The sequence below is a fragment of the Stegostoma tigrinum genome, chromosome 32 (genome assembly GCF_030684315.1).
Source record: "Stegostoma tigrinum isolate sSteTig4 chromosome 32, sSteTig4.hap1, whole genome shotgun sequence".
Lineage (NCBI taxonomy): Eukaryota > Metazoa > Chordata > Chondrichthyes > Orectolobiformes > Stegostomatidae > Stegostoma > Stegostoma tigrinum.
In genome coordinates this window covers 17,285,224-17,312,719 of record NC_081385.1, presented here as the reverse complement: position 1 = coordinate 17,312,719, position 27,496 = coordinate 17,285,224, and the positions used below count along the sequence as shown (strand labels likewise).

Sequence of the window (27,496 nt, the reverse complement as noted above, 5' to 3'; positions counted from 1 at the left end):
TGCCCTAGCTTCCATTCCCGCTGCTCTAGATTTCCAGAAGAATTTAAAAAATCCTTACCTTACCAACCCTCCATGCAGTGTTTTTCTTTGGTTGGAGGAGGACGATGGGTGGGAGACACAACACGTGTAGTGTTTTGGGTTTGGCCAATGCCCAAATATATTAATTCGCTCCCTGGCTTGCGCTCTCTCCACTCTTGCCACTGAAAGCAACAAGGCTGCTGCTGCACTGGCTAAGTTTTTATAATGTCCTTCAGAATCATATATGTTTCAATTAAATTGTCTCTTAGACTTCTGAACCCTGGTGGATGCAAGCCAAGCCTGCCTAACCTTTCTCCACAAGACAATCAACCCATTCTAGCTATTGGCCTGATAAATTTTATTTTAACTATTTGCAATGCATTTAAATTCTTTCTTAAATAAGATGACCAATGCTGTACACAGTAATCAATCAGTCAATCAAATCACCTTGGTCTTACCTTACACCTTGTGCTGCTCACTCATCAGAAAGAGATGATTGGTGGTGATTTAACCTGAGGGCCACCATACCGCAGGCCAGGGGAAGAGAATGAGAAGGAGAGTCCTTCACAGTAATGTTAGGTGACACAGGGATTGAATCCACAGCATTCGCATCATACTGCTTCACAAACCAACACTCTAGCCAACTGAGCTAAACTGATCCTCAGTACACAGTAATACAGATGTGGTTTTACTAGTGCCCTGTATAGTTGAAGCATAATTTCCCCACTTCTGTATAAAATTTCCCTCGCAATAAATAACAACAACTTATGAGCTTTCTTGATCACTTGCTGTAGCTGTATAGCAACCTTTTGCAATTCATGCTGTAGGACAACCAGATCCCTTGTGTCTCAGAGTTCTGCAATCTTTCACCAAGAGGATATTGATTTCCTTAATATTGAGTAGTGAATAGTTTTTCAGACATCTACTTCTCAGTGGATATCTATTCTGAGTTAATAGGCTGGAATATCAAGTAACAGTTAAGAATACAAAATATAAATTTCAGAACTGTCACATTTGCAAACCATTCACTTCAAGAAAAAGAGGGGTAGTGGGTTTTCTTTATGATTCTGAAAATAAGTTTAATTGACATTGGGCTACAAAACTTCAATTTTAAGAAAATCAAGAGTTGGATTTGGTATGTAAGTAAATTGATGACAATGAAAGGAATGGCTCACTTTGCCAAGTTTTGTGCACTTTTCCATTTAACTGGGGTCTCTGGAGTCTGGCTAACAACATTTTTTGGCAATTGTGAGTTGGCAGGAGGCCAGTGAGGCAATTTTATTTACTTCTTAAGCAATCTCCCGGGATTGCAGAAGACTTCATTCCAATTTAATTCAGTGAGCTCTGAGATGGCTGATAAGTCACATGCATGATCTACAGACTCTGCCATACATCCAGCAGCTGGTGCTTGAAAAGTTGAATGAGTTGCTGAGAGATCTGTGCGCTACCTTGAATACCCCAACTTCACCTGCACATGTCTGTGTGTTTGGTGCCTTCTCAGATGACTTTCTTCATTTTGATCAGTCACAGACTGGGGACTCCCATGAGTCAGTGGGTATGTTTGGCCTCTTCAGGGATGCTTTGAGGACATCACTGAAGTGTTTCCCTGCCCTCTAGGGAAACTCCCAGCACATCCAAATTTCAAGTAGAGCTGTTGCTTCAGAAGTCTGGTATCAGGCTCACAAACTGCATGATTTTAGTGATCATTGCTGGGAGCACTGACTTGAGAAGTGGATTTCCAGAAAAAAACAATAAAAGATGGTAGCCCCCTTTGGAGGACAAGTTCACCTTCTTGCTGTTACTGAGTTCAGAGCTGTTTAATTGGAAATAGAAGACGAGGATGATAGTTTCAGGCTGCTGGCACCAAAGAACAAACAAGAAATTGGTTTTATAGTAAAGGTGTCAACATGTGACTTAGCCTTAGAATCCCTACAGTGTGGAAACATTTCCTTCAGCCCAACAGGGCCAAACCAACTCTCAGAACATCCCACCCAGACCCTTTCCCCTATAACCCACACATGCTTGAACACTATGGGCAATTTAGTATAGCAAATCCATCTAACCTACACACCTATGGACAGAGCACCCAAAGGAAACCCACACAGACACAGGGAGAATGTGCAAACTCCACACAGGCAGTCGCCAGAGAGTGGAATTGAATCTGGTTCCCTGCTCCTGTGAGGCAACAGTGCTAATCACTGAGCCACTGTGCTCACGTTTTCATACATTGCTTGACATTACTTTATGAATTGCATGAGTCAAAACAGAATCAAGGACTCCGAGACCTCCAAGTGAGGTAATTTGAAAGTGTGAAAAAAGCATTTTTAAAACAAATGTTTATTGCACAGAAATTTGAGGCTGTAATTTTATTGGACACATAAACACTTTTCACTGAGACTGATAATCAACAATACTCTGGAACTGAAATGTACGATGCATTACTCATGCAATGAAAGAATTGACTGCTGGGATGATTGAGTGTGCCATGGTAAATTTGTTATTCTGGCTGTTTTGTGCATGTCTTTTCAGGGGGCAGTTACACATGATCACAGAGTGGATGTGCCTTGACAGAAATTTCCCTGATATGGGAAACACTTCCATCTTTGCTGCAGTCAGCCTAAGTATCCAATTGATAGAAATCTGTCACTACAAGAATTGACTGCCTCGGACATCAGTTTCAGGCAATCATGAAAGCAAACGTTATACTCATTATTGGTGATTGCGGCCTGCTTTCATACAGATAGCTGGCTATTTTACAGAAATGTGGGCCATAGGATGAGGTCACTTCTTTTCCAGATATATGGTAACCATATGATTAACAAGCAGCCAAGACATAATCCACGGCATCCAAGGATTTCATATTAGTTCCACAACTAGAGTGAGAGAAACAGCTTTCATCCAGTTGGTAACTCTGTCATATAATAAATATTCCTGCTAATATCACTTCTCTACTGGGAAAATGATGGAGTTGTTATTCTTGTGGGTATAAAGGGGAGAATTTTCATCTGGCCTCAAAGCACAAGAGAGTACAGACTTAAGAATTGCCCAGGTTTAATATTTAATTCTAATTTTAATTCTTGTTGAATTGACTGATTTTAAAATTGGGCCATTTTTATAATTGGCAGCTAATCCAGCATAACAGTTTTATGCCTGAGTGATAAGTAACATGAAAGCTTCATGCTAAGGCAATCCGTACAAGGGGATTAATAACCTACAGAGCAGCCTTAAGCAGCTAGACAGAGTTTTGCTGACATCCTCCCTGGTGACACCCTCAGTGGTGAATTTACAGCAATGAAGACAATTGATCCCTACCACGAAAGGGAAGGGTATTTCAAGTCAAAATCCAAGGATCCTGGGCTATCAATGAGTATGGAAAGAAAATCTCATGTCTCAATGCAGCTGAACCTAATTTATACATCCAAATTATAGTCTAAATTATGGAATTTAGATGCATTTCCACACTTGCTACTTTGTTTACTTCAGTTTCAATTAAGCAATATTTCTAGGAAACACAAATCTTAAAAATGGCATACAATAAAGTATGCTGCAGATAAGCAGACATTATTGGCTGACCAGTATATCTAAACAATTTGAAAATACAATGCAAGCCCATTATCAAGTTATGCTGAAGAAACTTAGATTAGAGAGACAAATTTAATTGGAGAATCAGGCTAGCAATTTGATCATGTAGCAATCTAGTATGGGCTAATTGATACTAGAGAGAGGAAATTTTAAAAGAATGTGAAATTTAGTATGGAGGTTTGGAAGATCAAATTTTAAAGGACTTGTTTTGGTAGAATTTGATGGCAAAATTCCAGGATAGCCTTCTTAGGAAATGAACTTTGGCACATCATGGTACTTTTGTAATGCACTTTAATTTTGTTCTGATCTTTTTTATAATTCATACTCTTTCTGGTTTAATAGTTGTTACTAGATTTTAAACATTTCCAACTTTGAGTGGGAAGGGGCAGAAGGAATAAGGTCAGATAGAATGTGCTGGTAGAAATCCTTAGAATGTCCAGACAGTGTAACACAGCACTGTGTTTGCCTGTGACCTAGAATAATCAGACTGAAGAAGCATTTGGGTGGCACAGTAGCTCAATTGTTAGCACTGCTGCCTCATAGCGCCAGGGACCTGGGTTCAATCCTCAGTCTTGGGTGGGTGTCTGTGTGAACTCTGCACATTCTTCTTGTGGCTTTCTGTTTGGTGCTCTGGTGTCCTCTCAATCTTCAAAGATACACAGGGTAGGTGGAATAGCCATGGTAAATGTGAAGTTAAGGGGATAGGGTCTGTGTAGGATATCTTTCGGAGGGATGGCACAGACCTGATGAGACAAATGGCCGTCTTTTTGCACTGTAGGGATTCTATGATTTGTTTGATTTCACCTATTTCAAAAGGCCATATAGGGAGCGTAGCTTGCTGAATCAGGTCTGATTAAGATATCCTCACAGAGAGTATACTAAATTAGCAACATGGTACGCGACTGAACTCTCTCGAATAACGTTTTTCCTGTGTTGCTATTATGGTATAATTTTGAAGTTTTATCTGGCTACGGCTTGAACTTGGTAAGAGGAGACATCTAGCATTTTGCTTACTCTGGAGTGATGTACAACGTAAAAGCAGAACTAGTTACGTTGTGATTAAAAATTAGATAATTGTTCAATTGATTTTTGTGAAGTAGCATAAAACAGTAGCACCTGTTTGCATTTAGACTTAAGAGCAATGACTTCACTTCAGAAGTGTTTCATTCATTGTCAAATTCTGTGGGGTGTTCTAAGAAGGTAATTAAGCTATATAAATAAAGACATAGTCTATTAATAATCTAACTAGGTTTGGAAAGATGAGTAATGAGTCAAGAATGATGAACTAGAATACTGAAAATAGCAGAGATCTCTGGGATGAGTGTCCTGGCATCTCCAGCTTCTGATGAATGGTTCCATTTAAAATATTAATGTCGTGTTTCCTCCCATACAATGCTTTTGTACTGACATACCCGTGTCACTTTACCTCCTCATTTCAACTTGTATTCCCATTTACTTAACAAGAGACTTTATGAATTTCCCAACCATATAAGGTCGAAAGCAATTTATAAACCAATTATAATCATAGTCATAGCGTCATACAGCACAGAAACAGACCCTTCAATCCAATTCATCCACACTGCCAAATTAAAGACATTGCCCAATGAGTATCTGCGTGCCTCATTGAGTGAAATGGTTTACATATTTTCCATGGCATGTTTGAATGACAGTGTGACTTACAACAGGAAAGAAGTGTCTGGTCTTTAAATAATTTGTTCTACCATATTTTCTTCATGGTTTTAAACAGGATAGGAAGACAGATATAAATATATAATTATTGAACACAATAAATTAGATGATGCTTTGAATATTCATGTTAGAAAATCCTAACTGCAAAGTGTCAGCAAAAGTGTTATTTTTGGACAGATATACTCAAACATTGGCCAAGGAAGCAGATAAAAACTCAAGAAGGGATAGTGAGAAAATCTACCCAAACAATATCTTGTCTTTGTCTAAAAGTAAGAGTTTAAATTATATCAGTAGCCTCATAAGCTCTGGAAAATCAATGGCTTAGTTCATTCATTTACATGTATGTTTCTTGCAAGCTGTTTATTTCTTCTGGTGTGAGCCTGGACATTTGCAATAAGTTATCCTTAGTACAGCCTAATTTGAAAATAAAACCTAGGAGATTGAGAGGTGACATGATAGAAGTTTATAAAATAATGAGGGTATAGATAGAGTTAATGGTAGTTGTCTTTTCCCTAAGGTGGGGAATTTCAAAACTAAGGGGCACATTTTGAAGGTGAGATGAATGAGATTTAAAAAAGACATGGTGGCAAATTTTTTGTACAGAGGGTGGTTTGCGTGTGGAATGAACTTCCTGAGGAAATGGTGGATGCGGGTACAATTACAACATTTAAAAGACATTTGGGTAAGTACGTGAATAGGAAAGGTTTGGATGGACATGGGCTAGGAGTAAGCAGGTGGGATTATCTTGGTTTGGATTATATTCGGCATGGGCTGGTTAGACCGAAGAATCTTTTTCCATGATGTATGACTCTATGATTCTGTGACCAAGCCATGTCTCTGTAAAATTGAGCACACAGCAGTCTCTCAATTCTTTTTGCTAGCCGAATCTAGCTTTAAGTTCATCCAGCTTGTTTTCAACGGCTTGTACATTGCCAGGTGTATGATGGGGAGGGGGGACTTGAAACCACAGGTAAGTGGCTGCTTCTGGTTGGGCCTGACAGTCTATGTAGTGGTCTGCCATTCCAGAAAGTACATATGTGCATCTGGTGAGGATCTGGACACTAGTCGTGGGTTCGGAAACACCAGAGGGTCTTGTTCTCGATCTGGTCCGGCCTCATGCTGGGTCTTCATGCGGTCAGGTTGGGCCGTGGAATCAAGTCACTGATTGACATCTGGGTCGGTCCTTTGAGAAGCCGGTCAGTGGCTGGTCATTCTGTTGTCATGGTCACAGTTCTCACGTTGGCAGTCCAGTATGAAAATAGATTTAAGAGAACGTTGTTAGTAATCCTGACAGACTTAAAATTGAGATTTGAAAGAGTAGAACAATTATAATAGACATAAGGAGAGGGTCTGCTAGGGACAGCATGCAAAGAGTTGCTATACTCTAGCACCATCATAACAGGGGTGACAAATTTTGTCCGAGTTGCCCATCATACACAACTCAATTCTGTTTCCTGGCAGATTGCCCAAGGGGAGGCATTGTTGACATCAGTGGAGCAATGTCTATGAATTGAAATCTCTATCTTCAAATGATGAGTATTTTTGTTTTGGGAGATTAATTGGGATTGCGTGAAAACTGTATATAAAAAATCAAATAAAATATAATGAAACTGCTTAATTGAGGACTTGTGATGTTAATGAAAAATTCTCAAAATCCTTTTCATTCTCATTACCCTAAGATGAGGTTTGCTCATGGTCTTTGAAAAATGGATTTAGCTTTAATTAATTTAATCAAACTTCATCAACTTCCCAATTGTAGGTATATAAAAGAAAACTTCCTTCAAAACCCGAAATATTCATTTCATTTTAAGATTAATTTCACTTAGATAGACCAAATTAAAGGCAATTACGATATTTATTTTATCAAAACATTTCAGTTGTCTAACTGAACGGAAATCATTCCTCTATTTCAAGGGTTTGTGTAGCTAAGCTTGATTGTATAAAAATGTTACAGGCTGGTTTTGCAGTTACAAAAATATTGTTTCCCAAAAATGCTATTAATATTTTGTCCTGTGATGGGATATGAGTAAGGAAGGAATCTTGACTGGGAGCTTTATTCAATTTTTGTTCCAAACATCGATCTTAATAATGAAAGAAAGGCTATGTAGAACTATTTCTGTACAAAGTATCCAAAGCCAGTCTGAAGACATGGTTTATGGTGTCATTTTATGAACCTTGGAGTAGATTCATTATTCAGTTGGGAGTCAATATTTCAGAGCAGCAAGGAGGCCAACAGGGAGGGACAGAAGAAAGAATAACTAGTTAATAGCTCGTTACACACTACTAAAAAAAAATGCACACATATTTCATTTCACAAACTGCAGAAATGGTTTTAACATGGCAACTAAATTTTACTTCATTTAAAACGAGTTCCGCTGCGGAAGAAATCTTACAGAAATCTGAGACATACCGGTGATGATGGCTTCGAGTTGTAGACCTGCCAAGTCCACCTGTCTCCATGAGTTTTGTCAGTCCTTGGCAAAGGAACTAAATGGTTCGGTGCTGGGAGCCAAGCTGTTCCTTACTGGTATGGGGATTAACTTTGTCAAACCCAATATAAATGAATTTTATTTTCAGGTCACTAATCCTTAAGAGCTACCGATAATAATCTGAATTTCTTTGTTCAACAACACAATAAGATTGAGTCTTATTACAATATCTTATAGAAAGGCATTTCTCAGGAAAAAATGGAAATGTTTCACATTTTGACATGCCAGGTTACAATTTCCAATCAGCTGCATGAAGGTCTATTCAAGCAATATCATTCTTATACTCCATGGGAGGAACACTGTCATTCCGGAGATGAAATTGACTAAAACCTGGGGTTTGTATATAATTTCATGACAGCAAACTCCAACAAATTCACCCTCTATCATCTTGGAGTTGTTAATTAATCATCGCAATAATTTTCTATGAATCAGCTCACAAAAAAAATTAGCATGAATTGATTAAATATTCTAACTGGTGGTGAGTTTTGTCCAACAAATCCAAGTCAGCATTTCCCTCCTACACATTCTTACGATGTCTTGTTCTCAAATCACTCTTACGTTATATCTTAATCTTTTGGCACATGCTCCTGAACTAACTATCTTGAGTTGGGTATAGAAATAGAATAAAACACAGTTGGAGGTTTTTTGATGGTGTGGTAGTATCCTTACCTTCTGTCTTAGAAGCTATCATTTCAAGTTTCACACCAGGACTTGTTGGCCATGAAAGGAACATTCATAACATGGCCAGACAGATTACGCATCAGCCTATAAATTTGTCCAATACAACTGATGGCAGATGGTTAGAGCTCGAAAATCTCCATGTCAAACACCCAGCAGAAGGAAACGGTAGCCACTGAAGTACACTGCCCATAAAAAGAACAGACAAAACACAACAACTTTGAGTTTATAGTCAATAACAAGAACTTGTTTTCTACTGTATTGCAGTAGTATTTCAGCTGAATGCAGTCTTTTACACTGGCAATCACAAGTGGGATAAATAAAAGAGATAATGGGAACTGCAGATGCTGGAGAATTCCAAGATAATAAAATGTGAGGCTGGATGAACACAGCAGGCCAAGCAGCATCTCAGGAGCACAAAAGCTGACGTTTCGGGCCTAGACCCTTCATCAGAGGGTCTCTGATGAAGGGTCTAGGCCCGAAACGTCAGCTTTTGTGCTCCTGAGATGCTGCTTGGCCTGCTGTGTTCATCCAGCCTCACATTTTATTATCTTGGGATAAATAAAAAGTTGCCATGGCCCCATTCTCTCTTTAGAGAATGATGATTTTAACTAAAGGGCCATTTTGCCTCAGACAACGGTGAGATTGAGAAGGTAGTACCTTCACAGTGAGCTCAATTGCTATGGGAATGGAAACAACACTTTTGGCATCATTCTGCATTGCAAATGAGCCATCTAACTCCAACCCCGAGATTGCACTGATGTTCTGTCCGAACGCCCATCACATGAAAGGATTTCACATGCATCCAACCAGGAAAGGAAAAACAGTAAAGTAAAGCCAATTCTGAAAAAAAAATTCAGAGAGCAAGTTAGAGATTGGGCCATACATGTGGGGAAATATTAGAAGCTAAACTATTCTGAGTAAATTCAAATAAATGTTAAAATTAGTTTTCAAAAAATCTACCAATTAATCATAACAGAAGCATTTAACATATTCTACAAATATGCAACAATTTTTTCAGGGTCTGTTCTGTTATACATCAATAGTTTCTACTCACATCACTGTAAAGTCCCTGTTATATCTGATTGAACAAGGTACACATCTTTCACGGAGTTTCTAAACGTGACGTGAGAGTGGGAAATGCGAAGTTCTCCCTGATTTCAATGACTACTGGTTACTTAGATGTATGGATTTCCTTGGCTCATCCGATGATGGAGCACTGCGTGACAGACTTCAACTTGGGGATTTCTGAGCTAACTTACACATGTGCTACATCCTGAAGTTGTGGTCAGTTCCAGAAGGGGAATAAGTGTGACGCAGATGTTCATCATTACCACTTTCTGCAAAAATCTGAGCCATTATTATTGTTTGGGTTTCCAGTAGAAGTATCAATAGATTGGCAATTGGATCTTGCTTGACAGGGGTTACATGTAGCTGCAGTGCCAGTCACCAGCCTCTATTAGAGGATGCAATAATTAAAATGCTTTGATGAACGGTCCAGAGAAAATCATGATATCGCTGACCAAGACATCAACAATTTCACAATGTTAGCTCTGATTCATGTTATAGAGGCATAGAGATACACAGCACAGAAACTGACCCTTTAGTCCAACTCGTCCATGCTGACCAGATATCCTAAATTAATCTAGTCCCATTTGCCAGCATTTGGCCCATATCCTGCTAAGCCGTTCTTATTCATATACCGATCTAGATACCTTTTCAATGTTGTAATTCTATCAGCCTCCACAACTTCTTCTGGCAGTTTATTCCATACACTCATCACCCTCTGGGTGAAAAAGTTGCCCCTGAGGCCCCTTTAAATCTTTCCCCTCTCACCTTAAAACTATGCCCTCTAGTTTTGGACTCACCCACCCTGGGGAAAAGACCTTGGCTATTTACACTATCCATGTCCCTCATGATCTTACAAGCCTCTAGAAAGTCACCCCCCCAGCCTCCAATGGTCCAGGCAAAATAGTTCCAGACCACTCTGTTCCTCCCTATAGCTCAAGCCTTCCAACCTTGGCAGCATCCTTGCAATTCTTTTCTGAACTCTTTCAAGTTTCACAACATCCTTTGTATTACAGGATGAAGGCTTAATAAAAAAAAACACTTCCGTATGCAATTTCAGCATGTGATCTAATGCGACAAGCTATGAAATATCCAAATATTAGCCCAGGTGCTCAAACTGATGAAGACAACAGCAATTGCTTAAACAGTTAAAGAAATTAAAAAGACTAATGTTAACTTCATATGGAACCATAGTTTGAAAAATCTTCTAAAATCAACTACTGAAATTTGGACATTTTCAAGTTATAAATTGAAGTGCTCATTTTTGTCCATCTATTTGAAATCATTGTATCTTTCGACATATAACAAATGCTGGAAATGCATGGCAGCTCTATGAAGTATCATAAACAGGAAAGCAGGTTAATATAAACTGAAATATAATTTGTTCCTTTTATAGAACAACTAACAACTTCATGCATGATTCATTCAACATTGTACAAGTATGACTGCACTTCTCAAACGAAAGAAAGACTAGAACATTATTGTAATTTCCAAGAGGGAGCTATAGGTAAAAGACATATATTTTGAAGAGCTTTATGAAAATAGATTAAAGGATTTCCAAATTAAAGAGTGTACAACATAAACATGCATTTTTGAATGTCTTCAACATTAAAAAATATGCCAAAGACTACTCTTGGAACCATTGTCGGTGAATTAGAAAGGGCTGAGTGCTTGTATCAATAAATTAAGGAACCTGAATTAATGTAGCAACTTCAGAATATTTCAATTTATGTTGGACATGCTTAGAGGTACATGAAAGGTATTTCTGAGGTGATTTTCTGAATGTGTACTCGTGTTTAGTAATTCCATTCGCAAAACTATATGTGCAATCCCTTGAAACTTTCTTCATTATAATTAATGAACAAAAATTATGGCAAGGACAGCTGAAATTTTGTGACATGCATTTCCAGTGGTAAGGCTTTTTGTTGGAACTTTATACTCAGGACAATGGACAATTTGGAAATTTTGCCTTTTGTTTCAATAGCCTCAGATTTCAGTTCAAATTATGGCTGAGACTTAGTCTATAAACTAGTATAATTTTCAATTTTGTTCCACTGTGGGAATAAAGCTGATTTACATTTACCTTGAATCTTGTACTTTTATATCTCCATCAATCGATCATGAATGCATTTAACTCAAATGCCTACTTTTCTTAACCATTGATTGAATATTTGAAATATTTTGAATCTTTGAGGACCACAGCAATATTTCTACAAATAGAAACAAACATGACCAAACAGATAATGCTAAGAATATTCAATTGTGCAGTCGATATCTGAAGAGAGCAACAGAGTTGACATTTTGGGCAGTTTCAGAGCATCTAGTAAAACATCATTGAGATGAAGCTTCATTCTCTTTCACTTACCACAGATGTAATCTGCTGCATATTGTGCACACTATCCCACTTTTGGATCTTCAGAATTGGAGAAGCTTCTAGAGAGAATTATTCAAGACAGATTTAGTAATTGAGTGGAAAAGGAGGATAATTAGAAAGTGTCAGCATGAATTTCTACAGGAGAAATCGTCCTTAACTGATTTGTGGGAGCTTTTGATGAGGTAACTGAAAGACTCGATGAGAGTAAAGATTTAGAGATGGTGTTCCAGAACATGTATGATAGCGTGCCACACAGTAGACTAGCGAGAAAGGTTATAGGTCATGCAATAAAAGGGCCAGTAGCAATATGGATATAACTTTGATTGCTGCCACTGGTTAACGATAGTAAAGACTTAATGATGATAATGTTTTCACAAGGGAAGCTTGGGAGAGAGAATGACAAACCAACCCGGCATCAAATTTGTCTTAGATAACAAGGTGTAGAGCTGGATGAATACAGCAGGCCAAGCAGCATCAGAGGAGCAGGAAAGCTGACGAAGAAGGGTCCGGACCCAAAACATCAGCTCTCCTGCTCTTCTGATGCTGCTTAGTCTGCTCTGCTCATCCAGCTCTACACAGTGTTGTCTCAGATTTCCCAGCACCTGCAGTTCCGACTATCTCTGAATCAAATTTGTCTTAGGGCTTTGTACAGCTGAAAACCCATTCTTCCCACTTCCTTTAAACATACTTTTGGAGTCAACTAAAATGCAGCATCTGTTGGTTAATGTCTCGGCTTTGATTAACACCAGCAGCCACTAGTGTCTGAGAGTTTTAATAAAAGTTCAAACTGTGGCCCTCGAGTCTCTGGATGCCAACGTGCAGAGGGTTCTCAGGAATCAAAAGCAGATCAAACTGTTCTGTACTTTTGGCTCTCATTTAAGCATGTTATAATTTTAAGATTCTTATCCTTGTTTACAAATCTCTTTGAGGGCTTTGCCCATCCTGATGTTAGTAATCTCATTCAATCTTACAACCCACTTGTGAACTCTGAATTCCACCAATTCTAGCTGTTTGAGCATTCCTAATTTTAACTGCTCAGACATTGAGTACTATGCCTTCACTTTCCAAGGCCGTGGGATCCAAAATTTACATTTCAGCACCTCGCAACCTCTCTTCCTTCTCTCTAGACATCCCTTAGAAACTCAGCCCCTCATTAATTCAGCTGTTCTTTAAAGGCCTAATACCTCCTTTGTGGCTGGGTGTTAAATTTGTTGTCAGTCAGCCAGCATGGCTTGCTGCCACCCATGCCACACTTGTGTTTTTGGGAGCCAAGCCAAATATAGCCAGAGGAGGTTGACATCATCATCCGTGGCTATTCCTACTGTGTCACACCAAAAATGTTGCTGCCACTGGAATTGTATGGGAGCATTAAATCAGACATGGGTGCACAGAAGGGGCATTAAGGGATTTTTGTGTACAGTTTGTATTTTATACTTGTTATTTTATATTTTGCATCCATTTGACATGATCTATTTCATAAACTTGCACTGGAATGGTCGCAGTGATAATGGGAACTGCAGATGCTGGAGAATCCAAGATAATAAAGTGTGAAGCTGGATGAACACAGCAGGCCCAGTAGCATCTCAGGAGCACAAAAGCTGACGTTTCGGGCCTAGATCCTTCATCAGAGAGGGGGCTGGGGTGAGGGTTCTGGAATAAATAGGGAGAGAGGGGGAGGCGGACCGAAGATGGAGAGAAAAGAAGATAGGTGGAGAGGAGAGTATAGGTGGGGAGGTAGGGAGGGGATAGGTCAGTCCAGGGAAGACGGACAGGTCAAGGAGGTGGGATGAGGTTAGTAGGTAGGAAATGGAGGTGCGGCTTGGGGTGGGAGGAAGGGATGGGTGAGAGGAAGAACAGGTTAGGGAGGCAGAGACAGACTGGGCCGGTTTTGGGATGCAATGGGGGAAGGGAAGATTTTGAAGCTTATGAAGTCCACGTTGATTCCATTGGGCTGCAGGGTTCCAAAGCGGAATATGAGTTGCTATTCCTGCAACCTTCGGGTGGCATCATTGTGGCACTGCAGGAGGCCCATGATGGACGTGTCATCTAAAGAATGGGAGGGGGAGTTGAAATGGTTCGTGACTGGGACGTGCAGTTGTTTATTGCGAATCAAGCGAAGGTGTTCTGCAAAGCGGTCCCCAAGCCTCCGCTTGGTTTCCCCAATGTCGAGGTAGCCACAACGGGTACAATGGATACAGTATACCACATTGGCAGATGTGCAGGTGAACCTCTGCTTAATATGGAAAGTCATCTTGGGGCCTGGGATAGGGGTGAGGGAGGACGTGTGGGGGCAAGTGTAGCATTTCCTGCGGTTGCAGGGGAAGGTGCCGGGTGTGGTGGCGTTGGAGGGCAATGTGTACCGAACAAGAGAGTCACGGAGAGAGTGTTCTTTCCGGAAAGCAGACAAGGGTGGGGATGGAAAAATGTCTTGGGTGGTGGAGTCGGATTGTAGATAGCGGAAGTGTCAGAGGATGATGCGTTGTATCCTGAGGTTGGTGGGGTGGTGTGTGAGAACGAGGGGGATCCTCTTTGGGCGGTTGTGGCGGGGGCGGGGTGTGAGGGATGTGTTGCGGGAAATGCGGGAGACACAGTCAAGGGCATCCTCGACCACTGTGGGGGGAAACTGCGGTCCTTGAAGAACTTGGACATCTGGGATGTGCGGGAGTGGAATGCCTCATCGTGGGAGCAGATGCGGCGGAGGCGAAGGAGTTGGGAATAGGGGATGGAATTTTTGCAGGAGGGTGGGTGGGAGGAGGTGTATTCTAGGTAGCTGTGCGAGTCGGTGGGCTTGAAATGGATATCAGTTACAAGCTGCTTGCCTGAGATGGAGACTGAGAGGTCCAGGAAGGTGAGGGATGTGCTGGAGATGGCCCAGGTGAACTGAAGGTTGGGGTGGAAGGTGTTGGTGAAGTGGATGAACTGTTCGAGCTCCTCTGGGGAGCAAGAGGCAGCGCCGATACAGTCATCAATGTAACGGAGGAAGATTTGGGGTTTGGGGCCTGTGTAGGTGCGGAAGAGGGACTGTTCCACGTAACCTACAAAGAGGCAGGCATAGCTGGGGCCCATGCGGGTGCCCATGGCCACCCCCTTAGTCTGTAGGAAGTGGGAGGAATTGAAACAGAAGATGATGTGACAGCGGCAAGATAAAGACAGCGGAACTGCCAGTGAACAGGGAAATTAGGGTTAAGGTTACCAGCATTGACTTGACTCATTTTTTAGCTGTTTCCTCATGATAGCAAGAGGGTGCAGCATTCAGGAGAGCACCACACATCTTTCAATCAGCTAAGCTAAGCATTGCAGTGCTCTTCCAAGTAGGGAAGTGATTGCTTTAAGCTGTGAATGGTGTACTCCATCAGATTTCTCTTGGCAGTATGGTTCTCATAGAGTCCCCACTGCTCACATGTCTTTATGCTGCAGACAGTATACAGCTTCCACATTGTTATCTAGTAAGCAATTTTGTTCTCTTGTGGAAGTTGAAATTTGGCTGACACAGAGAACTACAGAAGGAATGCATCGTGACTACTGCCACATACTGGGCATTAACCAGCATGAAGTTCTGCCTGTAGTCATACATCAACTACACATTGCAGGGGTAGAATCTGAAATAACTCCACAAAGGCCAGTATCCTGTTAACAAGTCACCATTTATTTGCACATGCATTGTACGTGACACTAACACATCTAGTTCAAAGCCAGCTCCTAGACTGAACAGATGCCCCAACACTCCTGTTTATGTCTGTCAGCCAGGACTCCCTGATATGATGAGATTAATAACCTCAATCAGGGAGCTTATTTTCTATGAATTGCACCTGGCTAACCTTGCTAAAATGACTCCAGAATCTCCCCCAGTTCAGCTTGTAGCAGACGAAGCTTAAAGTATGCACATAGGAATGTGCATACAGTCAATTCCACCCTGCACCATCAGGTGGCCTGCAACCCTTTCAACCCCTCATGCACCCTCCTCTGCTTTTCTACAAAGAGGGAATTAGGTAAAACTGTCTTGTTTCTCAGAGAGAGGTTTAAGGTTATCCTGTTTTATGTGGCAGCGCACTGCAACCTCTGAGATGAAAACTACAGTATCAGCCTGAAGCAATCCACAGGCCTCAAGCTTCATAACCATGGTCACCTTCGGATTCATTGATCAGGTGACCTGTGCCCCACCTCCCTCCCTCCCCTAAATCTATAGCAGTCGGCAGAATTTAGTATGGATCTCCTGATCGAAGTACAGATACCTCAAGTGGTATCAAAATTGTGCCCTAAACACCCTTTGAAGATATAGCCTCCTGTTGAGATTGTTTTCCTGACTCTATTTCTCCCACATAAAACAACTTGTTCTGCTTTGCACCTCTGTTCTTTCTCCCAATTATGCTCAGTGTTGAGAGGAATGCCTGATTAGCATCTGCCAGTTCACTCCAAGTAAACTTTTGTAACTTTAATGAATAGAAAGCAGTCAAAACACACAAAATTTCAGAAAAAAAGTTGCAAGCAATCAACAAAGAAGTAACATGAAAACAATTCATGATTCTATGCACTGTTTTGAAGGGAGTGAGCCTTCATGCTGTTCAATGCAAGCTGTGTAAAATTCAGAGATGGTACAAACTGGAATGGGGAGCTCCAAAAAGGTAGCATTGTCATCACAACTGTGTCACTTGATGGTGGGTGCCACAATCAGTCTGCTGTGCATTTGTTCATAGAATCATAAAATTCCCAAAGTGAGGAATTAGGCCATTCAGCCCATCGATTCCACACCAACCCTCTGAAGAGTATCCCATTCAGACCTACCTCCCTACCCTATCCCTGTAACCCAACATTTCCCATGGCCAATCCACCTAACCTACACATCTTTGGGCTGTGGAAGGGAATCCATACAAACTGAAGAAGAATGTGTAAACTCCACACAGTCACCTAAGGCTGTAGTTGAACCCGGGTCTCTGGCACTATGAGGCAACAGTTGTACCATTAAGCTACCGTGGGCTGAGCCACTATTTTTTGGTGGGCCTTAAATGTGTGTGTGCATTCACCCTGGCATACGATGCACTTGGAGGTGTGTGTGTGTGTGTGTGTGTGTGTGTGTGTGTGTGTGTGTGTGTGTGCGCGTTACAAATGCAAATGTGAAATCTCAAGGGACCTGATATTACCCACTAACGGGAGTTTATGCACAACCAGGCCCTGGCATGGGACCTTTCTGGCAGGTTTGTTGGAATTCCGTTTGAAATCTTTTGACAGCTATCCACTGATCCATTTTTTTTAATGGAGTTCTTCAGGCTTGATGTGCCACTTTGTCTCATTTGAATAAGGTAGGGAGTGGGTTTATTGGTTTGCCAGATTTAGAAGCTTGTAAGGTAGAACAATAGGAGCTTATGAAAGAAACTACTGATCAGGCAAGATTCCAAGCTAAACATTACAGAAAAGATTTACCTTCCCTCATAGTAGGCTTTTCCAGTATTCATTATTTCATCTTATTCCTCTTTAGGGGAAAAAGAAACTAAGCTTTTTTTTTAAATTAAATTTTCTGGTTGATAGTATTGCACTAGAACCAGTTTAATGAAAGGGCATTTACATGAGTAGGTGCTGCAAAGATGGGATCAGATGATGAGGCTGGTGAACGGGTAGGTGAAGCAGCTACAGTTGGATAAACCCATTCAAAATCCTGAGGGGGAAGCATTAAAAATGGAAATAGTAATCATTTGAAATTGAAGGCTGATGGAATGGAAGGTAAGGATAAGGGTCATCCCAAATCTTGGCTTTCAAATAGAAGGAAAGGACAATGGCAGAATTGTGCATAAAGGGATTACGCAAAGGGGAAAGGTTATCAGAACTTATTAGTGGACTGCCTATCCCTGGAAATGGAAATAGAAAAGTTGAGAATGGGAAAGATTTTTTTGAATTTTACTGAAATGGGCAACTATTAGAGTCCAAGAGAAACATGAAGGCATAACTTACATATCTTGAAGCAACAATAATAAAAGAAAATATTTATTTAGAGAGCAGCACAAATATTTGGCAGAACGGAGAACCTACATTTTAGGTTTGGAACACATGACGAATAACTGACCTTCATGGGTTGAAGATAGATATTTGGCAGCAAATGCTCTTCAAAACAAATCATCAGCAACATCTTGCAGGATTAATTGTAGTATAAAATAGGATTATTAATGAAGTCTTGGATAAAACATTGATGGTATGTTTCTAAACAGTTATTGCACAATGGAATTTAATATCACTGATTAATGTTTGAAAGATAAATCAATAAACTTTTCTTTTGGGTCAACTAATGCACATGATGCAATTACAGTACAAACATAATGTGCATTTGCCTCATTTGTAAAACTAGTGTATAGCATTCTTTGGTCTTTTATGCTGTAACAAGTCAAAATATAAATCAATCTTTCAGACTAAGTTTCCTATTGCAATCGGTGCATTAACTGGCTGAAGCTGGCAGGTCTCACACTAATTTTATTAAGATAAATGTCAGCTGAAAGCAGCTGTAGGCTGAGACTAAAGTGGCAAATTTTAACAAAACTATTAATCAGCCTAATTACCAGTGTAGAAACCATTATTGCAGCACACTTGGTGTTCTGGTATGTTGACCAGTTGCGTTTGTTTGTATTCAACATAATAAAAGAGTTAAAACGTCCCTGTTTTTAACTAGGGGGCAGCACCAAACACTTCCAATTCAGTTAATACCTGTGTCAGACCTATTACAGTTTTGTTTTACAATGACCTGACACATATTTAGCTTTCTGCTTTGGGAGAGCAACAGTATGCTCTGTTACATCATTCCCTACCGATGCAATCTGGGAAATAATTATAGCAAGGCGAGTGGTAACTGCTGCCAAATTTGTGCTGTATGCGTGTCGGTTAAGAAGTCACTTTACTGTCAAACATATTCAATTTATGACCCTTAGCAATCGCCAGACAGAAGAGACATTAATCAACTGCGTCTGCTCTGGATTTAGATTTGAATCCAGAATTGAAAGACGAATATCATTGTACACTAGGAACCTTTTAATGGGAACACCTTAGTAGCAGACGTATCCATTTCTATTAAACAAACATTAATAACAGAGTTTAATGATTCCGATTGACAATGACATCCCTGTCAGCAGCTTATATATCATTGTCCCCTATTAATAGGAGGTTTGAATTGGGAGCAAAGACAATGAATATTGTCTCACCTTTCAAAGTTTATTTAACCACAAGCTATATTTAATGTGTTTTAGCCTGTGTTATATCAGGGGTCTAATTATAATTACATGGCAGATTTGTCAATAGCATTTTTGCTCCTGAGTCGGCAGGTTATGTGTTCAAGTCCTACCCCAGGCCTTAAACATATTCCACACTGACACATAATAGTCTTGCATAGTTGCAAGTGCTATCTTTTGGATGAGTCCTTAAATCAGGCACATGTGTCTGGTTTTGGTGGGTTTTAAAACTCCTTCTTTAAAAAAGAAGAGATTGTCCTGAACAATTATCTTGCCTCAACACTCCCCTCCAACCCCATCACACCTGGCACCTTCCCCCGCAACCGCAGGAAGTGCTACACTTGCCCCCACACCTCCTCCCTCACCCCGATCCCAGGCCCCAAGATGACTTTCCATATCAAGCAGATGTTCACCTGCACATCTGCCAATGTGGTATACTGCATCCATTGTACCCGTTGTGGCTTCCTCTACATTGGGGAAACCAAGCAGAGGCTTGGGGACCGCTTTGCAGAACACCTCCGCTCGGTTCGCAATAAACAACTGCACCTCACAGTCGCGAACCATTTTAATTCCCTCTCCCATTCCTTAGACGACATGTCCATCCTGGGCCTCCTGCAGTGCCACAATGATGCCACCCAAAGGTTGCAGGAACAGCAACTCATATTCCGCTTGGGAACCCTGCAGCCCAATGGTGTCAATGTGGACTTCACAAGCTTCAAAATCTCCCATTCCCAAAACCAGAGAAACTCATATAATCATTTTCATTCAACATCCCAACTCCATAAATCATCTCTGAGTATCACCTGTCCACCTGAAGGATATGCCTACAAGAGATAGTGGCCCAATGACATATAGTCGGGAGGGAAGTGTCCTGAGAAAAATATAACTGATATCTACTACTTTTCCTCTTAAAGCAAGAAACAATCCTAGGGTGGCATATGGTGGTTCAGTGGCAATGCTGTCTCACAGTGCCAGGGTCCTGGGTTTAATTCCAGCCTCAGCTCACTGTGTCTGTTTGAAGTTTGTGAATTGTCCCAGTCTGTGTGAGTTTCCTCCCACAGTCCAAAGACATGCAGTTTAGGCGGATTAGCCATGCTAAATTGCTGATAATATCCATGGATGTCTAAGTTAGGTGGATTAGCCATGGGAATTATAGGGTTACAGGGATAAAATAGAGGGATGAGTCTGGGTGGGATGCTCTTTGAAGAGTTGATGCGGACTTGTTGGGAGGAATGGCCTGTCTCCACACTGTAGGGATTCTACAATTGTATCTTCAACCTACAGCAGTCAGCAAATCTTCAAGTCTTTGTAGAATTAACTATCCGATAAATGTGCAAGAAACTTAAATGCTTGCTATTCAGTTCTCATCCGCCCCTGCATAATTTTTGCACTTAACTCTGCATTGCACATCTCTCTGGCTGGGTACTATTCACCCACAGCTCTCTAAACCTACATAATCTGAATAAATAATTCAGTTTTGATAATTAGTATTTGCGATATTTGACTTCAGTTTAAAATGGACAATAGTTCTGATAATTATTCCTTTTTCTATTCCAACATCCCAGGAAGAAAGTAAAACATTGAATTCATCATTTAGAAGCACACAGTCCTGTACTGAAATATTAACAAGTCAGTAATTACCATCCAACATGAACCCCAAATCTGGCAAGAAACATTGGAATAAAATGTTCTGGAGATAAGAAGTTGGTTACAACTATAAAAAAAATTTCCCTAGGCATAATGACTCACTTGTACATGTAGTTAGATCTCTAACCTGACAAGATTCACAGATCTACAAAATAATGGCTGTTTGCAATTGTGTTGCATAGTGTAATTTATAGGGGTATTATCACTAGACTATTAATCCAGAAACCCAGCTGATATTCTAGGGACCCAGGTTCGAATCCCACCACAGCAGATGGTGGAATTGGAATTCAAAAAAATGTCTAGAGGTAAGAATCTACTGATCGCCATAAAATCATTGCTGATTGTCAGAAAAACCCATCTGGTTCACTAATGGCCTGCAGGAGAGGAAATCTGCCACCCTCACCTGGTCTGGTTTACATGTGACTCCAGACCCACAGCAATGTGGTTGACCCTGCAAATTCCTCTTCATAACATCTGGGGGTTAGTGCCAAAATTGGGAGACCTGCCTCACAGACTAGTTAAGCAACAGCCTGACATAGTCACACTCACAGAATCATAACTTACAGACAATGTCCCAGACACCACTATCACCATCCCTGGTTATGTCCTGTCCCAATGGCAGCACAGACTCTGCAGAGGTAGTGGCACAGTGGTATACAGTTGGGAGAATGTTGCTCTGGGAGTCCTCAGCATCGACTCCAGAGCCCATGAAGTCTCATGGCTTCAGGTTAAACATGGGCTAGGAAACCTCCTGTTGATTGCCACATACCATCCTCCCTCAGCTGATGAATCAGTACTCACCAATGTTGAACAACCATTCGAGGAAACTCTGAGGATGGCAAGGGCACAAAACATACTCTGGGAGGGGGATTTCAATGTCCGCCACCAAGAATGGCTTGGCAGCAGTACTACTGATTGAGCCGGTCGCGTCCAAAAGGACAAAGCTGCTAGACTGGGTCTGCGGCAGTTGGTGAGGGAACCAAAAGGGAAGAACATACTTAACGTCATCCTTACTAATCTGCCAGCTGCAGCTGTATCCGTCCATGACAGTATCAGTAAGAGTGACCATCACACAGTCCTTGTGGAGGCGAAGACCCGCCTTCACATTGAGAACAACATCCAGTGTGTTGTGTAGCACAAACACCATGCTAAATGGGATTGACTTCACACAGATCTAGCTACTCGAGACTTGGCATCCATGAGGCGCTGTGGGCCACAGCAGAATTGTACTCCAGCACAATCTGCAACCTCATAGCCTGGCATATCTTCCATTCAACCATTACCATAAAGCCTGGTTCAATGGAGAGTGCAGGAGGGCATGCCAGGATCAGTACCAGGCATACCTGAAAATGAGAGATCAACCTGGTGAAGCCACCAAACAGTGTTATTTGCACGCCAAAAAGCGAAAGCAGCAAGTGATAGACAGAGCTAAGTGATCCCATAACCAACAGATCAGGTCTAATCTCTGCAGTCCTGCAACATCCAGTTGTGAATTGCAGTGGACGATTAAACAACTCACTGGAGAGGATGCTCCACAAATATCCCCATCCTCAATGATGGGAGAGCCGAGCACATCAGTGCAAAAGGTTGAAGCATTCACAGCTTTCTTCAGCCAGAAGTGCTGAATGGATGATGCACCTCAACCTCCTCTAGTGGTCCCCAGCATTACATTTAACAGTCTTCAACCAATTTGCTTCACTCCACGTGATATCAAGAAACGGTTGATGACACTGGATATTACAAAGGCTATGGGCCCTGACAACATTCAGGCAATAGTAATGAAGACTTGTGCTCCAGAACTTGCCATTCCCCTGGCCAGGCTGTTCCAGTACAGTTACAACACTGATACCTACCTGGTAATGTGGAAAATTGCCCAAGTATTTCCTGAACACAACAAGCAGGACAAATCCGACCCAGCCAATTACCGCCCCATCAGTCTCCTCTCGATCATCAGTAAAGTGATGGAAGGTGTCAGTAACAGTGCTATCAAGCAGCACCTGCTCAGAAGTAACCTGCTCAGTGACGCCCAGTTTGGGTTCAGCTAGGACCACACAGCTCCTGATCTCATTACAGCCTTGGTTCAAACGTGGGCAAAAGAGCTGAATTCCAGAGGTGAGGTGAGAGTGCCAGCCCTTGATTTCAAGGCTGCATTTGACTGAGTGTGGCATCGAGGAGCCCTGGCAAAACTGGAATCAATGTGTATCAGGGGGCAAACTCCGGTGGTTGGAGTCATACCTGACACATAGGAAGATGGTTAAGGAGGTCAATCATCTCACTTCCAGGACATCACTGCAAAAATTCCTCAGCGTAGTGCCTAAGGCCCAACCATCTTCAGCTGCTTCATCAATGGCCTCCCTCCATCATAAGGTCAGAGGTGGGGATGTTTGCCGATGATTGCAATGTTCAGCACCATTCATGACTTTTCAGATCCTGAAGCAGTCCATGTTCACATACAACAAAATCTGGACAATATCGGATTGGTCTGACAAGTGGCAAGTGACATTCACGCCACACAAATGCCGGGCGATGACCATCACCAATCAGAGACAGAGACAATCCAGCCACTGTCCCTTGGCATTCAATGGTGTTACCATCACTGAATCACCCACTATCAAAATCCTGGGGGTTACCATTGACCAGAAACTCAACTGGACTCACCACATTAACAGATTGGCTACAAGAGCAGGTCAGAAATGAGGAATACTGCAGCAAGTAACTCACCTCCTGATTCCCCAAAGTCTGTCCACAATCTCCAAGGCACAAGTCAGGAGTGTGATGGAATGCTCCCCACTTGCCTGGATGACTGCAGCCTCAACAACATTCAAGAAGCCTGACACCATCCAGGACAATACAGCCCACTTGACTGGCACTACATCCACAAACATTCACTCCCTCTACCACCAACGCTCAGTAGCAGCAGTGCGTACTATCTACAAGATGCACTGCAGAAATTCACCAAAGATCCTCAGGCTGCACCTTCCAAACCCACAACCACTTCGATCTAGCTGGGCAAGGGCAGTAGACATATGGGAACACCACCGCCTCAAAGTTTCCCTCCAAGCCATTCACCACCCTGACTTGGAAATATATCACCGTTTACTTCACTGTCACTGGGTCAAAATCCTGGATTCCCTCGCTAATAGCATTGTGGGTCAAGCCACAGCAGGAGGGGACAGCACTGTTCAAGAAGCCAGCTCACCACCACCTACTCAAGGGCAATTAGGAATGGGCAAAAAATGCTGGCCAGCCAGCAATGACTACATCCCACAAATGAATAGAACAAAAACAGTTGTCCTCAAAAGAAAGGAAATAAAATGTAAGGAAATGCCTGAAATGTCACATTTTTTGTGAATCTGAAATGAAGTTCGTACAAAGTCAATAAAATAGTTAGGTACATTAATGGCACAATAATTTGTTCCTTTCCATCAGCACATTTATTCACTTTTAAATTACACTACGTTTCTAAATTAGAAAATGCTCATTTGGAATGAGTTGTTGAAAGATTTCTTCTCATTTGGAAAGCTTGGACCAAAATAAATATGTATAATCTTAAGCAAGGCTTTTCAAGTTAATATCTGGAAAATGGTGAATTGTGATAGAGAGGCTAAATGATGTAATGGAAATGGTAGGACCGACATCAGGAACTGGTATAATCCAACAAGAATTGGGATCAAGCTCAAGGAAGAGGTTTTCAGATGAGTGACTAAACATTGAATATACACATTTCAGTGACTGCCTTAAAAAAATGAAATAGATTTTAAAACAGCAAATAAGCTGAAGCGGCGGAAGCAGTTAATGTTAAGAGCTGGAAGTAGAAAGTTGTCATGATGAACAGCACATCTGATCAGAATTAAGGTGTAGAGCTGGATGAACACAGCAGGCAGGCAGCGTCAGAGGAGCAGGAAGGCTGACGTTTCAGGCCTAGGCCCTTCTTCAGGCCCGAAACATCAGCTTTCCTGATCTTCTGATGCTGCTTGGCCTGCTGTGTTCATCCAGCTCTACACCTTGTTATCTCAGATTCTCCAGCATCTGCAGTTCCTACTATGTCTGATCAGAATCTCAGTTTAGAGTTAAGCATGAATCTGAGATTATAAGCAACTTGCTTCAGCCCAAGTTAGTGGGCAGATGAAAGGCTGGAACCAATGTTAGGGAAATCAAGCACAAATCTGACCGCTTTTCACTTTTTAATTTGCAAAAATAGAAAGTTATCCATGACTGGATATGGACAAGTAGAGTCACAGAGCCATATAGCGTGGAAACAGACCTTCAAATTGTCCTTGCCAACCATGTTTCCCAAACTAAACCAGTGCTGGAGAAGGGTCACCAGACCCGAAACATTAACTCTGTTTTCTCCTTCACAGATGCTGCCATACCTGCTGAGCTTTTCCAGGAACTTTGTTTTAGTCCTGCTTGCCTGCATTTAGCCTATATCCCTCTCAATGTTTCCTATTCATGCACCTGTCCAAATGTTGTTTAAATGTTGTAACTGTACCTGCTTCTACCACTTCTTCTGGCAGTTCATTCCACGTATGAACCACTCCGTATGTGGAAAAAGTTGCCTGTCCCAGGCCCTTTTAAATCTTCCTACTCTCACCTTAAAATTATCCCCTCTAGTTTTGAATTTGTCTATTCTAGGGACAAAAGTCTTTGCTATACACCTTATGCATGTCCTGATCATTTTTATAAGCCTCTATAACATCACCCCTCATCCTCCTCTACTCCAGTAAAAAGACACCCAGCATTTCCAGCCTCTCCTTATAACTCAAATCCTCCTATCATGGCAACATCCTAGTAAATCTTTTCTAAACCCTCTCCAATTTAATGATAACTTTCCTATAGTAGGATAAACAGATCTCTACACAGTACTTTGGCAATTCAACGTGGATGTTTGACAGAGGTAGTGGTGAAGTAGGACCATTGGTTTTGACCTTAATTTTCAAATAAGTAGAATCCAGCATCTTGTCTGTTGATAATATGAAGTATGCAGAAATGGAAGATGGCAAAAGAACAGACTATCGATGGTCAGTGGATGCAATGGCACAGAATTGGGAAAACATTGATAGAAATGGTCTGGTCATAACTGAACAGATAAGAGTGGAACAGGGATATGCTATGTGTTCGTTTGTTGTATAAAAGACATACAAAACATAGATGTTACATAATTCAGCTTTTCTACAAGACACCCTTACTGTAGCCTTGGACATATTATAAAGTGGTTTTACTGCATAATATATTGAAATCTACTTTTATTACGATTTCTTAAATATTACCTTCACAAATCAGTCTTTGGCAGACATCAGCCCAACTATAATTGAGATAAAATCTTGAATGACATCAGGTGTGCATAAAATTAATTTGAAAAGTTCCAATGGTAGTCATTGTAATTCACTATCCTGTGTAGTAGTGTTTGATTTTTTTTCTCTTCATGTTTCAAGTTTTACATCACTATGGTTGCGCAGATGGAAAATAACTAGGTCAACAAGTCTGATGTTTTTCTTCCATATCTCATTGTACCAGATGTTAAATTTATTCCAACACTCAAGGAAGGCTTCCCAGTGCCAAGATGACAAGTTTTTTTTTTCCCTTGCAGCTGTGTTACAATCAAGATTCACAAGATGATTGTGTTTTGGACTGTGTCTTTAAAGTTATGGTAAAATGAAAGGGGTCATGTGATCTGAAGTCTGTCTTACACTAGGTCTGGGTGGTTTGCTTGTAGGAATCAACAGAGGCAGACTATTCTTATGGAAAGAGTGCAAGTCTCTTATGATAACGGATAGAGGCAGCAGCCTTTGTCTTGACAACTAGTAGGCTCTGACATTCCAAAAGTCCCAGAAAGGTGATATACCAACTGTGTCATTAACATTTGTGCAGTAGTTAACTCTAAGATGAAAGGAAATTTGGGGCAAAATTAGCTACTTATTATTCCTCTTCATAAGCAATGTCAAGACATTTCACATTGCCACAAGGAAGGAAACAAACAAAGCCACTTTTGAAACCAGGTTACAGGCTTTCCTGGAAACTAAGGAATTTCACAAAAAGACTGCAGTTCTGTGTGGTCAGCAAAGCAGAAAGCTGGCTTGATTCTGCAAGCTACCACAGTCAAATTCAGAAAGTACACAGACTCCGGTCAGAGACATATTCTGGAGCCATCGAAGGATTTGGGAAGATTTGCCCTGCCATGGCCAGGGTGAAGAAACAGGCTTTACTGCTGGTGATATGTTCAGAAATTCTCCAGATATTGAGAAAAACCCCTGGAGATATTCTCAGTATTATCAGCGAAAAGGGGTTGGGTATCCATTGGAATCTGAGAGCAATTGTTGGCTTTTTTCTATAATTCTGTGAGGAACGCAGGGTGTGACAGCTGCAGCAGGGGAAAGCTGGTCACATCTCATTAGGATAGTGCTCTGGAAATCAAGTCCTCTTTTTCTGAGTTGGCACAAATGTGAAAAGTTTTCAAACTTTCCAAAGACTTCTGATTGATGAACTCGGGTTAAAAATCAACATTCATCAGGTTTCTGTACTTACAAGAAAGTAACTGTTGATTATGAACAATCTCCTTTAATCAATGACAACTAGAATTAAGTTTTATTGACACGTACTCAAATACAAAAATAGACGAGTACTGTGAAAAGTGTATAAGGTTGCGACACATAGCACCTTCCGAGATACTAAAATAGATTAGGTAAAAAATAGAGAAATAAAGAAAAGAGCTACAACTTCCAGTTCTTCACAGTATTCATTAGAAA

The 27,496-nt window shown here is 41.1% G+C and overlaps 1 protein-coding gene across 2 annotated transcripts in view; it reads right to left on the bottom strand.

The window, feature by feature from the left end:
- Positions 1–2,254: 2,254 nt before the first annotated feature.
- The window catches only part of zbtb44 (zinc finger and BTB domain containing 44), an 85,215-nt gene continuing 59,973 nt past the window's right edge, over positions 2,255–27,496 (bottom strand). The window contains exons 6-8 of one of the 2 annotated variants that reach the window (XR_007250532.2): positions 11,890–11,957; positions 11,608–11,734; positions 2,255–8,641 (exon numbers count right to left, since the gene is read on the bottom strand). Coding sequence is in view for 1 of the 2 variants with exons in the window: in XM_048562153.2 (XP_048418110.1) it covers positions 11,921–11,957 (37 nt within the window). In the remaining variant the exon portion in view is untranslated. The remainder of the gene's footprint in view (positions 8,642–11,607; positions 11,735–11,889; positions 11,958–27,496) is intronic. The other variant, XM_048562153.2, reaches the window with a different exon arrangement.